Here is a 16,068-nt window from a genome sequence, read left to right as displayed (position 1 = left end):
GCGGAGGAGTAGCATCCTTCATTTTCTTGGGAGCCGTTTCGCCCAAACATACGGTATATTGACCTCGGGTGGGACTAATTGCTTGCTACTGTACGATAAGTTCAATGCTAACGTTAAACACCGGCATACAACTCAGTCAGTTGTACTATCACTGCCACAATTGACTGAGCAGGTAAATACTACTGTACGTAGTACTAACTACTGTACTTCAAGTATTAATATTAATACTTCGAAGGATTAATACTATGAATAGTATTAATAGTACTCGGGGAATTGGTCAGCGCAGAGAATATCGCTCAATTCATAATTCCGAAACTCTTATGCACGACCCCGAATGAAATCTTGGTGGCAGGGGGGCCACTTCGTTCGTGTACCGCGGTGCCCCCGGTAGTGGGCTCCTCTGCCACAAACGAAAGACATCATTTCTGTCGGAGTCGTGCTCGCGAGCTTCATTCATTGCAGCGGAGTCCTCTATCACTCGTGGACTCCGCTGGCACCGACGAGGGACGTTAGTATTAACCCTGCACACAGCCATAGTGTTGCGAATTTGCCATTCGCAGAACCCCTGAACCCCTCCCAAGTAGGTATCCAAGTGTTCGATTAGGTTGGATATCCTGGGTGTGATTATATTCGCTAGTTGGATCATTGGCTACCCAGTAGCTGTCTGATTAGGTTAGGGTTACGCCTCAGTGACTACTTACCACTGGGAGGAATTCACTTTGTGATTTGCCTTTGGATCGGACATCGCAAGGTCCGTCAGGTTGAGACGCAACAAAGCATTCTTTAGTAACAGCCTAGCCTGCTACTTGCCGTACCAGTATGGAAGAAGGAAGTTTGCCGTTTACGAGCAACATGGCTTGTGTGACGCAAACGCGGTCTATGGAGACGGTGGTGGCCGTGCCATTGCCGAACCAAGCGAAGATGGACGAGCTGCGGATTCGAAGTCTAGAACCAGCGGCGATGACGTCAAGTCATTCAACCAAATGACGTATGAACAGCTGAGAATCAAGAGAAGATGGACGAGCTGCGGATTCGAAGTGTGGAACCAGCGGCGATGACGTCAAGTCATTTCAACCAAATGACATATGAACAGCTGGGGCAGTTCCATGCGCTGCAAGAAGCCATGCCGAGGCGGATAGAAGATGGGATTGCGAGCGATGGTGATTATTCACTGCAGCGACCAATCAACGATCGCCATTTCCGTCCGAACAAGCGGCGCCGACAAGCCGCATGGAGAACCTCATGGGTCTGCAACAGGTGCCGCTGGCACCTATGTACAAGGGTAGCAAGAAGCGCGAGTGTCGTGAGTTCATGGACGAGTATCTAGCCTACTCGCGACGCATGGAAGTGCTAAACCGCGGCATGGGCGGTACCATGTTTTTGATGCCGTTGGCGGCATGCATTGACCAGAAGATTGTGCCGCGTGTGTGCGCACATGATTTTGGAAATTCGTTGGAAGAAATTACCGAAAACGACTGGCGCGATTACAGAGAACCGAGTAGGAACTCGCGCACAGTGGTATCGACACTATTTTTTTTCCATGGAGCATTCATAAATTCCGACGTCAACCAATAGTATTTTTTTCATATTTTATATTTTAACCAATAGTATGCTTATAAAAAGTTTGTAAATTGTATGATTGGATATAATAAAATTAATCAGATTGATCTGATTGCAAAATTATAATTCGTACTCGGAATCACAACTTGCACATTCGCATACAATTCCCCATATATTTCAAAATACCACTGCGCGAGTTCCTACTCGGTTCTCTGTACTTTTTATCGGCGCGTGAGGTCCAAGAGTTGGCTGCGAACGATGTGGTAGAAGCGCGGGCTCATCGCACCTTGGATTGCGACATCAATAACCTCAAGGCGACGACACAACTCGACAGTGGTGCTGACCAATCGGTGTTGTCGCCGACGTTTTTATCACGTCTGGAAGAAACTGGCAATTTTACGTCGCCAGTGCGACAGTTGGACGACGCGATGGAATTGGGCGGGTTCATGGAGGGCATGAAGCTCGATGTGGACCGCGACGTCAAGTTACGTCTGACCTTTGAAACGGCCGAAGCAACGCTGGTGATCGCGAACCTCAAGTGTTGGGTGGCGGCGGCGCCACTACAAGACGGACTGGGCGACCTAATCGTGAGTCGCGACGTCGGCAAGGACACGCCGCTAATGGCCGCCATGAAGGTGGTCGAAGCGATGGAAAAACTACCATCGTCGCCTGAAGAAGCGTCGCTGTATCCCGAGGAAGAACAAGCATGTTTTCCTCAAGTGACTCCTGATTGGTCGAAAGAAAACGACCAAGTTGTGGTGCGCTCGAAGCTGAAGGACAAGGTCAGCGAATGCCGTGCCGCGGGATGCGGCGAGGATTTCGCTACGGCGCTGGGGGCGCTGTTATTGCGCTACGAAGACGTGTTTCGGCTTTCGTTGGGCCGAGATCCGCCGGTGGACGTGGCGCCGCTACGTGTGACGCTCAAGGCTGGCGCTGAACCGGTGCGGTGCAAGGCGCGCCGCTATTCGAAGGAGCAGCGGGACGTTATGGCCAAGCACGTTGAAGAGCTACAGGCGGCGGGTTTATGTTACCGCAATCCACGGTCAAAATGGTGTTCGGCACCATTAATCGTCAAGAAGCCCGAAGCGAGCCATTTTCACATGACCGTGGACGTCCGTCCAGTGAACGCACAGACGGAGCGCATCATTTGGCCGATGCCGATGCTGGAGGTGATTTTGGATCACCTCGCAGGTGCCAGTGTGTTCTTTACCCTCGATTTTTTCAAGGGTTATTGGCAGTTTGTGCTGGACGAAGCGTCGCAAGAAATGTTTTCGTTCCTGACCGACTCCAGTGTGTACACGCCGACGCGCGTGCTCATGGGTGGTACCGACAGCGTGGCGTACTGCCAATCGTCGTTGTGAGAAATGTTCCAAGACGAGCTCTACCGCTCGCTGTTGATCTGGTTGGACAGTTTGTTGGGCTACGACAAGTCCAAGGAAGGATATTATATTTGGCCGTGCTCGAACGCGTCCTGGCCATCTGTGAGTCGCGCGGCCTCAAGCTCAACCCGAAGAAGTGTAGGTTCTTTGAAACCGAAGCGCGCTGGTGTAGATGAATTTTGTTGTCCGAAGGAGTCAAGCATGACCCCGAACGCATCAAGGCGTTGCAAGATCTGAAGATGCCGGTGATCGGACAAGATCTGCAGCAATTCATATGCGCCATGAATTGGATGCGCATGTCGATCCCGAAGTACAATGTCATTGTACAGCCGATTACCGATCTGCTGGAGTCGGTGTACAAGGCGGCTGGTGGACGCACTCGACAGAAGGTGGCCAAAGTTGTGTTGGCCGACGTGGGATGGAACGCTGAGCATGTAGCGTGCCTCACAAGTTACAAGGATGCCCTGGGCCATGTGGTGACCCTCGCCCATCCAAGGCCGGAGCAGCTTAGTTGTGTGTTCGCCGACGCCAGCGATTTGCATTGGGGCGGCGTGGTGACTCAAATTCCTCACGATCAGGTGGATCGTGAATTGGACGCGCAAGACCATGAGCCGCTGATGTTTCTGAGCGACGCATTTTCTGGCGGGGCGCAACGATGGGCAATCGTCGAGAAGGAGGCGTTTTCGGTCGTTGAGTGTCTGAAGCGTGCAGACTACCTGCTCCACAAGCCCGGTGGATTTGCGTTGTTCACTGACCACGCAAACCTCAAGTTCATTTTCACCCCGGCCAGTGTGAACGCCGCAATCCCGAAGTACACGGTAGCGAAACTCGATCGCTGGGCGCTACTACTCATGGGGTATGATTACACCATTTATGACATCTCTGGTGATGTCAACGTGTGGGCGGATTTGTTGTCCCGATGGGGAACAAATTCCAATCTTATATGCCCCATCGTGCACGTGCCATTGCAGATTTCGCCGTTGCGAAATGGCGAATTCATTTGGCCAACCATGGCCGAGATCATGGATGATCAAGTCCAAGCCGTTGGAAACGGAGAATTTCCTGTCGCCGACGTGGTGGAACACCAGGTGGAAGTGGGCGACGACGACGTGCCGGTGCTCAAGACCACCACTGGAGCGGTGTGGATTCCGACGTCTGCCAGTGACCTGCAGATGCGGTTGTGTGTGGTCGCGTATTTTGGTGTGGGAGGACACTGTGGGATCAACGCGACGAAGCAGATCCTGCTGGATCGATTTTGGTGGTCCGATATTGCCTCGGACGTGTCGTACTTTGTGGGCCGTTGTTTGCATTGTGCCAGTACGGGTGGTCATGCTTTGCGCCCGTTTGGTACAACGGCGCATACCACAAGCCCAATGAAATCCTTGATTGGGATTTTCTATACATGGATGGTGCCTACATCCTTGTGGCCAAGGATGATTTTAGCCAGTTCAAGTGGTTGTGGGAATCCGACGTGGCGAACGCGCAAGTTGTGGTGCTTTGTTTGCTGCAGTGGTTCAGCATTTTTGGCGTGTGTTATCACTGGGTAAGTGACCAGGGATCCCACTTCAAGAACGAGGTGATTGCCGAGCTCAAGCATGTGCTGGGGGCACATCATCATTTTACCACAGCCAGATGTCCGTGGGCGAACGGAACAGTCGAAAGTACGATGAAAACGACCCTCAAGGCGTTCCGTGCACTTCTGTCCGAGTGGTTGATGCAGCCAGACCAGTGGCGGCTGATTGTCCCAGTGGTGATGTTGGTCCTCAACCAAAGTCTGTCCGACACACTCGGTGGTGTGGCACCGATTACTGCCATGACGGGTAGCCGAGCGATGTCGCCCTTGGATCGCATTCCAATTCCGTCGGCGAAAAACGTTACGACGTTAGTCGACTTGCTATCGTGGCGAAACGATTACATGGCGGCGACGGAAACCGCCCTGGACAAGATGCATGCGACGGTGTGGGACGCTTCGACAAGAAAGCGTCAGAAAAACTGTGAAAGAAGATCGAAGAAAAAAGGTGCGGAAATAGCCCAGTTCGACGTGGGCGATTTTGTGCTTTACATAGACGTGTAGTCGATTTCGCACTCAAAGCTGAGTGTTACATGGCGTGGACCAGCTCAAGTGGTCAAGACAACATCCGACTGGATTTTTGAAATCCAAAATTTGGTGACGGGGGTGGTCCGTGAAGCCCACAGCAGTCGTCTCAAGTTTTACGCCGATGACGCCTTGGATGTGACGGAAGAACTGCTGCGCCACATTGCACACAACGCCGACGGCCTTGTGGTCGATCAGTTCCTCGACTGCCGCTACAACGATCGAATGGCCGCTTTTGAAGTGCGTGTGTGCTGGCGCGGCCTACAAGCAATTGAAGACTCGTGAGAACTGGCGGCCAATTTGTTGGAAGACATTCCAACTGAGTTCAAGCGCATGTAGCGCTTGAACAAGGCCGATCCCCAAGTCAAGGCGATGGCAGCTGCGTTGGGCGTGACGCTTTCGTTGGGGGGGATTGTTGCGAATTTGCCATTCGCAGAGCACCTGAACCCCTCCCAAGAAGGTATCCAAGTGTTCGATTAGGTTGGATATCCTGGGTGTGATCCTATTCGCTAGTTAGATTATTGGCTGCCCAGTAGCTGTCTGATTAGGTTAGGGTTAAGCCCCAGTGACTACTTGCCACTGGGGGAAATTGACTTTGTGATTTGCCTTTGGATCGGCCTTCGCAAGGTCCGTCAAGTTGAGACGCAACATAGGTGCCGTCGGCTGACGCTCGAGTGATTTTCCATCATCAGAAAGTACACTGTAGACACATTGTATACAGGACTGCATATTAGGTTGTCCAGCCGCGGCAATCGAATCACTGATTGTCAGACTCCTAGCTAGCTTAACCCTCGATAACTCACCCGTTACTTCCTCCTACTCTTTCGTCCCTATCGCGGCATACAGCGACCAAAACCTGCAAGCAACGTCAATAGGTTATGTGCCCAATGACAGAACGTTATCTATACGGGCAACCCAACAAGCTAAAGGCTGACGCTCCAACTACCGCGAATGGTGCGTCAAAACGCGAACTAAGATCAACCAGCACAAGCTGGGCAAGTAAGTACCTGCAGCCGCACCGCGGCCCGGACAGCAAGTACAAGCCAGACACGGACGAGGTGGACGACCTCGTGGCGCTGTCGTACATCCAGCTGTCCGTCCACAACGACCATCTGAAATACATCCAACACGTAGACACGACGTGCGACACGTGGAACGCGCTCAAGACCATCTATGAGAACACGTCAGAAGTCAGCCTGGTGACGTTACAAATGAAGATGTACAAGCTCAACAGGAGCGAACGGATCGGCCTCGAGTCCTTTCCCGGCCAATTCCAAGAACTCACACGCAAGATGACCGCCGCTGTGACGGCACCCCTGAACGGTCGCACGGCACCCGGTTTCTTTGTCTGCCGCCGCCACGCTTCGCAAACACCGTGAGCTACATCATGCGCGAGAGCCGCGACACGACCAAGTTCGCTACCACGTGGTCCGTCCTAGAAGAACTAAAATTAGACGATGAACGACAGAAGCTCAGCAACTCTAGCCTACGCAAGAACGCGGACAGATCAGACGACGCGCTCAACGCCACGGCCAACGGCAAATGCCACTAGTGCCATAAACCTGTCCACTTCCGCATCGAATGCCGCCGCAGACAAACCGACGAAGCAAAAGGCGTTCAACGGCGCAGCGTCCTGGACAAGCTGCACGGCAATAGCAGCGGACGAAGCGGTTACGACGGCGGTCGAGGCGGGGGCCGCTTCAGTGGGCGCGGACGTGGACGCAGCTATATGGCAATGGCCGCGGCGGAGGTCGCCCAAGCTGGCGCGGCACCGACCAAGGCAACTACGCCGAAGAAGTTGAAATGGAAGACCTCTTCCGAGTCCAGTCGTCCGGATGACGAAGACCCGGCTGTCGACTTCGAAACCGACATTGTCTCCATGAAGCTGAGTCAATATGCGATAGATGAAACCGACGAGTGCAACGCTGCAATGTCGACGTACAAGCGCGAAGCCATAATTGACATCGGCGCCACCGCGCACATCACTGGCGACATCGACTTGCTGCATTCTGTCGTGGCCTGCACCCGCGGCATCCGCCTAGCCAATGGCCACCCCATCCCAGTGACCGCCATGGGCGACCTAAGAAACAGGACGTACGGCCACCTTCAAGAGCGTCCTTTACGTACCGATCCTAAAGAAAACGCTCGTGTCTATCAGACGCATCAACCGCCAATCAGGGGACGCCTCGCTGGTCTTGAAGAGAGAGAGACCACTGCCAGCTCCGGAACACGAACAATTTGTCCATCACGGCTCGATGGAACGACTCGTACCTGTATGCCATCCAAGGAAAGGTCATCCTCCCCGGTATGGATGGCGAGGCCAACGCGGCAGAGGCAGCCGATGCCATGCTCTGGCACGCTCGTATGGGACACATCCCAGCCGGCTCGATGGAGGCAGCGAGCAAGGCATCCATCGGCGGCCCGACGGACCTACCCAAGGCAATCACATGCGAAGACTGTATCAGAGGCAAGATACAGCATACCTCCGTACCTAAGACAGGCGACCACCCACGACACCCGCTCGGCACCTGCGTTCACACCGACCTATGGGGCCCAGCCAAGACCGCCTCGCCTAACGGCGCCAAGTACTACATCGCCTTCACGGATGACGCCATCAACTACGTGCGGGTCAACTTCCTATCCCAGAAGAGCGATGCCTACGAGGCCGTCATGGAATACGTACCCTATACCTCAAGCAACGCGGCATTCACCACGAAGTCAGCGCCCCAAGGCTCCAACGGAACGGCGGAGCGGATGTACCACACGCTGGTGGAGATGGGGCGCACAATGCTGCTCCACGCCAACGCGGCCAAGCACTGGTGGGCCGAAGCCGTAAATACGGCAGCCTTCCTGAGAAACCAGACACCGAACAACAAGACGGCCGATGTGACGCCGCACGAGCTGATCCGCGGAGCCAAGCCCAAGATCACGTCTCTCAAGGTGTTCGGTTGTGTGGCCTGGCACCGCAACGAGGCGCAAGACAAGACTGCGTCGCGAGCCAAGCTGTGCATGTTCCTCGGCTACAGCGAAGTCAAGAAAGCCTGCAAGGTGTACGATTTAGAAGACAAGAAGACGGTGTTCACGGTGGACTGCACCTTCAAGGAAACGGAATTCCATCGCCCACGCACCGTGTAAGTCGAGGATAGCGACGACCAGCGCGACGGCAAATGCGGCATCATGGCGCAAGCCACGAAGAAAGACGTTGACATGGACCTAGCCAACACGCAAACACCACCACAGCGCTCGGCCAGCAGCATGACTTCGGAGCGCGGCAAGAGCCCTTCAAACCGCAAGTCTAGCCCGGCTCGCCTGATGGGGCAACACTTCGCTCACTACCCGCCACAAGTCACGAGACACGACACGAGAAACAGCCGCAGAGCCGCCGAAGCTGCCGGGGTGGCCGCGCCAACACACGAAGAAGGACCACGGGAATCGCGCTGGGATCCATCGCACCGACCCTCAAACAAGAAGTCGACGTCACCAGGCCGCACGAAGCAAGCAGCGGTGGAAGGCATGGACGCTGCTAGGCACCAAGCACGAGCCACCACCGTCGACTCCAAGTGCTCTACGTCGCGCAATGCCAAGGTCCGTGCAAGCGCCACAACCGCGCAACCAACGCGGAAGGCGGGCGACCGTGGACAATCGCCGCACAAGACCATGCGGACGGAGGAAACGCGCGGCGTCGCAACAAAATTGCCGTGGCAACACCCCATCGACCGGGATGACCCGTCCGACGCAGCCAACGCAGCTTACGATGCGTGCTTCAATGCTACAGACGTCGACGAGGACGTGTCTGCGACGTTCCACGAAGCTATGCAGTCGGCTGACGCCACCGGCTACTTGCTTGAAGCGTGCAAGAAGGAGATAGGCAACCTCGAAGCCATGGAATGCTACGAACTCTCCCAGGTACCATATAGCTGATCACGCAGCCGATCTTGTAAATAGTCGGGTTCAAACTCGGCTCGCAGCTCTCCTTACAGTCAATGAGGGTGCTGGGAGATTCACCGCGCGAAAGCCTTTCTTGATACCAGGCTGCGATAAGGTCACGGAAATTTGCCACCATCATGGCAATGCATCGATGTTGAGTCCCATCGTTTTCTCGGTAATCCACGTTCTTTGTCTGGAGAAATGTCGTAACTTGGTGGATGTATAGACTAATACTTTCGTCCATTCGTCCATAATACTGGGGAGTTTTTAATCCTTTAACTTTAAGCTCTGTTTGTCGTGTCGCTCGTTCCATGTGTTGACTAGCCAAACGCTCGCTCGCTTCCACTTGGGCGACTTGGGCGCGGGTAAGCATTTCCAGCAGCTGTTCATGTCTGTCGCTGAAAGGATTTTGTCATTTTGCACAAAACTTCATTCATACATCTTCGTTTTTTGTAATTCCGGTGAAATTACTCTACTTCGAACTTCGATCAACTCTTGCTTCAGCCTTGATCTTGCAGGCCTTGTGGTACACTTGGATCTTCCGGTGGATGGATCCTTCAATCAGTAGCTCGATTTGGTCGTTCAGGTGGATCAATAGGTTGGTGACCTCGTGGATAGCTTTGCGCGCGTCGGAGTTCTAGGCATCGGGGATATGAGCACGCAACTTGTTGATAGCCACGCGTTGGTGACGGGTCAGCACGCAAAGGTCTTCGCGTAACTTAACCGGAAAATTTGGATAGTCGAATGATTCGCCGATGTCGTTCGTGGCTTGCGGGTCTTGGTACGGGGCATACACTAGCATATCACTCAGTACGTGTATAGATTTTGTTGCTGAGACTATGACCAGGCAACGCGTAGCAGGGACTACGTTTTCAAAACGTTTGGCGATGTGTTGTCTGCAAACGACCACACAACCGTCTAAGAAGACTGGCTACGTACGGCGGTTTGCATGGGACAAGAGAACAAGGAAGTGCTATCACTTGTAGCACTGCGGGAGGAAGCGTAGGTAGTTGAAGGCAAAATGGACAATGCATCAACTGAGGATCTACTACGATATCCTTAGCCTTCATCCCTATGAAATCTTCTTCGTCTACTTCACTACTTCTACGCTAAAATGCACATTTGTACACAATGGATGCGGGTGCGGTTGAGACCTTGGGGGCTTCACTAGGCTAGCTATTCTAAGCTATACATGCCCTTGAGCCACATCCCCAGGCAAGGATTAGCTAGTGTGCGTCATGGGCCAGGCACCTACGAGCTGGGTGCGGGCAAGGTGTCGCCACATCGCTACACATAAATACACAGCACAAATCGGCGTTGATGTAAAACACTCAATAGTGCACCCACATCATATACAATCGTCATTATTTGGCCTCGTGGCATACACCCCAAACCCCCAATATTACACGAAATTGATCCGCACTACTACGGTACACTATACTACTGTACACTGTACGTGATCCATCAATTCTGGATCCGCACTAATTACGGTCGACGGTGTAGTATTTCTATTTAGGGTACGCTTGTATACGTATAGTAAATTTTTACTACTACATCTGTCCAAGGATGATTGCGACTAAATATTCGGCAACGCTTTATATCTTGCTTTCATTATATCACGTAGATTTTTGAATATGAAAATACAATAAAAATACAGGTTGGTGGGATATCCCACGACGCTGAGGGATATGATATGACGCAAGTATATTTTGCAGGTTATCCGTGATATATTCTACTCGTGCCATTGCCTTCATATTCACTCGCCCAAGGAAATTGCTAAGTTCACAAACTCGATGAGTCAAGTGATACAAGCACTTTGTCGAACCCTCTGGCCTCCGACTGTTTGTTCGGGAAAACCGTATTGGACTACCGTTAAGCGGCAACGAATTCAAGATCACTCGAGCATTCATGACGATCGAGTGATCTTGAATGTATTCCCGCTTTACTCGTGCGTTCACTATTGTCGTGGTTGGTGTGTGTCATCGCCCTTTGCAAAACCAACTGTACTACAAAAATGGGCATTCATGATAGCAGCCCAGCCATCGCCCAGCAATATTGCTGAGGGCTAGTTCAGGGCAATGACAGACTCGTATCCATCGTTAACTCGCTGAATCCTGACAAGTTGGTGGCGGGCCAGCAATTCGACGTTGACTTTGTAAACGGTGATGTAAGATTGCTACTGGGTCTTTGTCTGCGAAACACATCACTGGTATAACGGCATGAGTTATGTAGTCAATACCGACGAACAACGCTAACTACACCGCACTTACTCCGCAACGTGGCGGCAAACTGCTGCCATTGCACACACAGCATTGCCATGTCAATTACCAAAATAAGGTCGTTGGAAATAATCAACTTCGGTTGCGAACACTGGCGCAAGACAACGAAGAATAATTTAGCTGTCTTACAGACACTCTGGCGACTGAACGCATGGTGTTTCCTGGAACAGGAAACGACCATGCCTTGGACGTGGAGCTACCCAGTAGCGACCACGGGGACTCTGTCGGAGCCCGATCTCGGTCGGATCGCTCGACGAGTCCTGCGGCCCGTGCACCGTGCGTGGACCGTTTTGAAGACCGTGGATGGCCCCGGGCCATTGCGACTGCGCGGCAGCTGTTCCAGTCACCACAAGGAAGGCGACAACCGGTGGCGGTTGATGAGGCCTGGAGTTACGAGAGACCAGCAACGTTTGCGGCTCCCGAGTTTGGCGGTACATCCGAGACGCTTCCGGAGGCCTGAAATACGTTCTGGTTATCAAGTATGACATGAGCGGGTTTGTTCGGTTGCCTGCCAGTACGACAGCGTCTGCAGAAGAGACCGCGGCGATGTTGATGGAATGGTTTGGCCTGTTCGGGGTTGTCAGGACCTGGGTATCCGACTCTGGGTCCCATTTCAATAACGAACTGGTCAGTACCCTGGGTTGTATGTTTGGTGTTCATCACCATTTGTCACACACCACACTGCTTCTGGCCAACGGGACAGTTGAGGTGGTGAACCGAATCATCGTCCGGATTCTGAAGTATATGTGCAGCGAGATGCGCTTGCAACCCGGATACTGGCCGATGGTGTTACCCCTGATACAATCTGCCCTGAATTAGCAGCCGGTCGACCGTTTGGACGGCGTAGCGCCAACGACGGCGTTTACGGGCCTGCCTGCTACACCTCCCCTGACCGGACTGGTCCACCCGGACGAGCCCCGGGAGATAACGATCGACTGGATTAAGTCCCGGGCGATACGCCACGTGGCCGAGCTCGCAGATACCCTGGAAGTTATGCAGCAAAGCGCGCTAAGGCCTGGTACCGTCGGGATAGGTCAACGTACTGTGAAGCCGGCGAAATTTGCGTTAGGCGATATTGTTTTAGTCCCGGGCTCTCCAGCATCCGGGAAAGCTAACGTTGCGTTGGAAGGGACCGTTCGGGTCGTGAAGGTGGTCTCCAACTACCTCATGGAAGTCCAGCAGCTGGCGCCTCCAGGAGCGACGTCCCTGCACCATGCGTGCAGGCTCTGCTTGTAGTGTAGAGGTGGACGTGAAGTCAATGAAGATTTGAAGGCCCAAATTGCGTTCAGCGATGAATGTTTTTACGTGGAAGACCTCTGGGACCTGAGTTTGCGAGATGGGGTCTGGGAAGTTCCTGATCAAGTGGCTTGTCTGCACGATCTGGAGTCGTCCTGGGAACCGGTCTTATCGATCTACGAAGACGTTCCTGTGCAATTCCGTCGCGGTCCAAGGCCCGGAGCACCGAAGACGGCGCGAGCAAAATGATTGACGATCTCACAAGTGCATGTGGCCACCCAATGTAGGGGGGGAAGTGTTATCGGCCGAGCATCTGTTCGATTCCCCGTGCCTGAGTGTGGGTAGCCGAATGTTGGTCCGCAACAGGAAGACATTTGAGGAGTGCAAATGTTCCGAGCTGATGGTACACTGACCGATACATGACTTGTAGAGAGTTGTGAAGTGAAAGGAGGGAACTGATTGATTGACTGGATAATGAAGTTACTTTTGGATTTGTCATCGAGGTCACCGTTTTAAACACGGAAGTCGTCGGTTGCGAACACCGGCGCAAGACAACACTCACGTTCTCTATGTATATAATGCATTATGCAAAGACTACAGTACTCCAACGGTCGCATCTTCGTGGGACCAGACGCTGCCAATGAACCTTGACCATGAGCAATTGTATTCCATAAACACAAAGCTTCGTCTTAAACCTGCGCTTCGTCGGGGGGGGGGACACCAAGGCCATTGACTTCTCCATCCCACACCTCGGTTTCTTTGATGGCAAAGTTCTGCAACGGAGATATAGACCGAGGCTGGGTTAACGGGGCTAACGGAGCGCTCGTCGATGGATTCTGCAAAGGTTATCCTTTGCCTTGGTAGTCTAGGATAAAAACATTTGTGTTTCGGGAAACATTTGAAAACAGGTAAGGCAGCAATGATTAGTTACCAACACTCCTAAATAGTGTCAATACATTGTTGTAATAGAGAATGATGGTCACGAAACAATCGCGAAACATTTTATCCGGAACTATCAGGAGCTAGCTTAGGCCAGGGCCGTGAGCGTAGCGAACCAGGCCCGTTCGCCCGCGCAGCGACTCAGTATAACAGCAATGATCTATCTAATTTCTGGGAGCACCACCGGAGGCCGGGAGCGAAGCGAACCAGGCCGAGGAGCCCCCCTACTAATTTCCGGTTAATTATCCGGATGTTTCGCGATCCACTACTAATAATTAATAGTACGTTATTGTAAATGTGTTGTCAGGGAATTTAGTTGAATTGAATTAATTCCTACGTAAGTGATCCTTTGTGCAATGAATAATAAAAATTATATTACGCCAATATGTTTACTCCTTTGACTCTTCGTCACCATCACTGGCGCCTACGTCGCTTTCTTCTCCCATCATGATGCTCACCAGACTTCCAGTTGTAGTAGTGTCCGCGTTCATCCGGTGCATTGAGTTCTACAGGAGTCACTGCAAGTTCAGGGCCGGCAGACACAAAGGTTGGGTTGTATACGTTCAAAGCGCTTAGTCAACGCATTGTGATCTTTGACAAAACTTGTGATGTTGCGCACTCGATACAATACACTGGCAAAGTTGTCGAGCTTGCACACATCCTGAAACAGCAGGTTCACTTCATGAGCTGCACAGCCATTGCAGATAAGTTCGGTGTATCGCCTTAAACCCCGTCTCATTGCTGCTGCCTTGTCGGTCACTACTGACGCCACTTTTAAAATCCCCATGGCGATCATAGCTGTCACGTCAAGTGCGATTGTTTCACCGGTTTGTGAGGCTGCAGCAGCAGCAATAGCGTTGATAAAGGCGTGATTTGCAGCATTTCTGGAAAACACTTCAACGAAGTAAATCGTATGATCTTTCCGTAACGATGTCTACCTATCATACACTAGACTGACGATGCTTTGGTCGTTCATGTATTCGTGGAGTTTTGCCTCATTTGATCGTGACCATCACGAAGCAAATTAACGTAGATGGCCAGTTTATGGTGCACTTGAAAGGCGATATCTGGAGGGAGTCATATGGACAAAATGCCTGGTGATTAATTGAGTTTGGTTTATCATTTTTAAGACATTCCTCCGCGAGGGCCGATCCTAGAACCACATGTTATGGAACCGCTTCGCCAATGGTAACGCGCCTGCTCGACCAGGGGCGGTGTGGGGAATCCGGATAACAAGGGCTACATACGAAGGCGAGGACCGAACTTCGACGAAGCTCGGTCGAAGCACGAGGTATGAAGCGTTGGGCGAAATAAAAACCGAAGATTACACACCGCCCCTGGTCGAGCAGGCGCGTTACCATTGGCGAAGCGGTTCCATAACATGTGGTTCTAGGATCGGCCCTCGCGGAGGAATGTCTTAAAAATGATAATCCAAACTCAATTAATCAACAGGCATTTTGTCCATATGACTCCCTCCAGATATCGCCTATAGAGGATGGCGGAAATCATTTTGACCAATAAAATAGTGGGTTTCAGATTGGCCACAAGTTGACAGCGACAAGTTGAAACTTGAAATCAAATATAGCCAATGAAACCTCTCCATTGAACTTGCCACTTTGAAACCCCTGTTGCAGGGGTTTAAGGCGACAAGTTGGCGAGTAACAAACATGGTCCGACGCAGTGAACGACAGCTTACCCTTCAACATGCTATGATGCTTCTCGATACACGCCAGCTCATGCGTATGGAACGAACTGTGTTGAGTGAAAATGACAGCGACGAAGATGACCTTGACAGCCAGCTCATTTGTTGGATCCGATCGATTGAGAACCGACGATACCTGTCCCGCCGGATCAACGATCCCTTCAAAGCACCACGGTTCCACCACTTCTTGTTCGAGACCCGCCGGACACGATTCCGAAAACTGTTCCGGGTCGAGCGTAGCTCGTTTGACCACATTGTGGTCTTGATTCAGGCAGATCCCTCGTTCATGCAGATGTCATCCAGCTCTACCCAACGACCAGTGTCCCATCAACTCCTGGTGTTTCTCTATTTTCTTGGTGCCAATGGCAATGCCGTTTCGAACGAGCACATGTCGTCATTGTTTGGTATTGGTGCTGGCACCATCGCGTTGTACATTCGTCGAGTCATGGACGCCATCGTGAGGCTGCGTGACCAGTTCATCTTGTGGCCAAATCATTCCGAGGCCAGTTCAATCTCGTTGGACATATATGCCATGTGTGGGTTTACCGGTTGCATTGGCTTCATCGACGGCACTCTCTTCCCCTTTGAATTTAAGCCGACGCTGTGTGGTGAAGACTACTACTCCCGTAAAGGATGCTACGCTGTGGCTGCTCAGATCATTTGTGATCACCGTGGTATTATTCGCGACGTTCATGCTGACTGGCCTGGTTCGACCCATGATAATCGTGTGTGGCGCAACAGCAAAATCTGGGTTGGAGAAGTACGGGGGCCCGGGTTCAATCCCGGGTGCGTCATAATTATTTCCATAATTATTTCCAAAATATAGATAATGATTTCAATATAGTATGTAAAGTCGATAAAACTTATTTAAATGTATTGCATTTTTATTCAAATGACTGGCTATGGCTGCTCAATGTTCGCTGCTGGTGCGGGAATCGCCTTCTCAAAGCT

The 16,068-nt window shown here is 52.0% G+C and overlaps 3 protein-coding genes across 3 annotated transcripts; all 3 read left to right on the top strand.

Moving 5' to 3' along the window:
- Positions 1-5,921: 5,921 nt before the first annotated feature.
- On the top strand, positions 5,922-6,413 carry H257_17799 (hypothetical protein; the record flags this gene model as incomplete). The annotated part of the gene is made up of 1 exon (XM_009846743.1): positions 5,922-6,413. The coding sequence occupies one exon, from the start codon at positions 5,922-5,924 to the stop codon at positions 6,411-6,413; it is 492 nt and encodes a 163-aa protein (XP_009845045.1).
- A 1,798-nt stretch (positions 6,414-8,211) lies between these two features.
- Positions 8,212-9,679, top strand: H257_17798 (hypothetical protein; the record flags this gene model as incomplete). The annotated part of the gene is made up of 2 exons (XM_009846742.1): positions 8,212-8,940; positions 9,560-9,679. The coding sequence occupies 2 exons, from the start codon at positions 8,212-8,214 to the stop codon at positions 9,677-9,679; spliced, it is 849 nt and encodes a 282-aa protein (XP_009845044.1).
- Positions 9,680-15,082: 5,403 nt separating this feature from the next.
- Positions 15,083-15,903, top strand: H257_17797 (hypothetical protein; the record flags this gene model as incomplete). The annotated part of the gene is made up of 1 exon (XM_009846741.1): positions 15,083-15,903. A coding segment is annotated over one exon (819 nt), but the record flags the coding sequence as incomplete, so codon positions are not given.
- Between the last annotated feature and the right edge of the window lie 165 nt (positions 15,904-16,068).

Source organism: Aphanomyces astaci (genome assembly GCF_000520075.1).
Source record: "Aphanomyces astaci strain APO3 unplaced genomic scaffold supercont1.120, whole genome shotgun sequence".
NCBI classification, from domain to species: Eukaryota; Oomycota; class Saprolegniomycetes; order Saprolegniales; family Verrucalvaceae; genus Aphanomyces; species Aphanomyces astaci.
The sequence above is the reverse complement of the archived record's forward strand: the minus strand, read 5'-3'. Positions and strand labels throughout refer to the sequence as shown.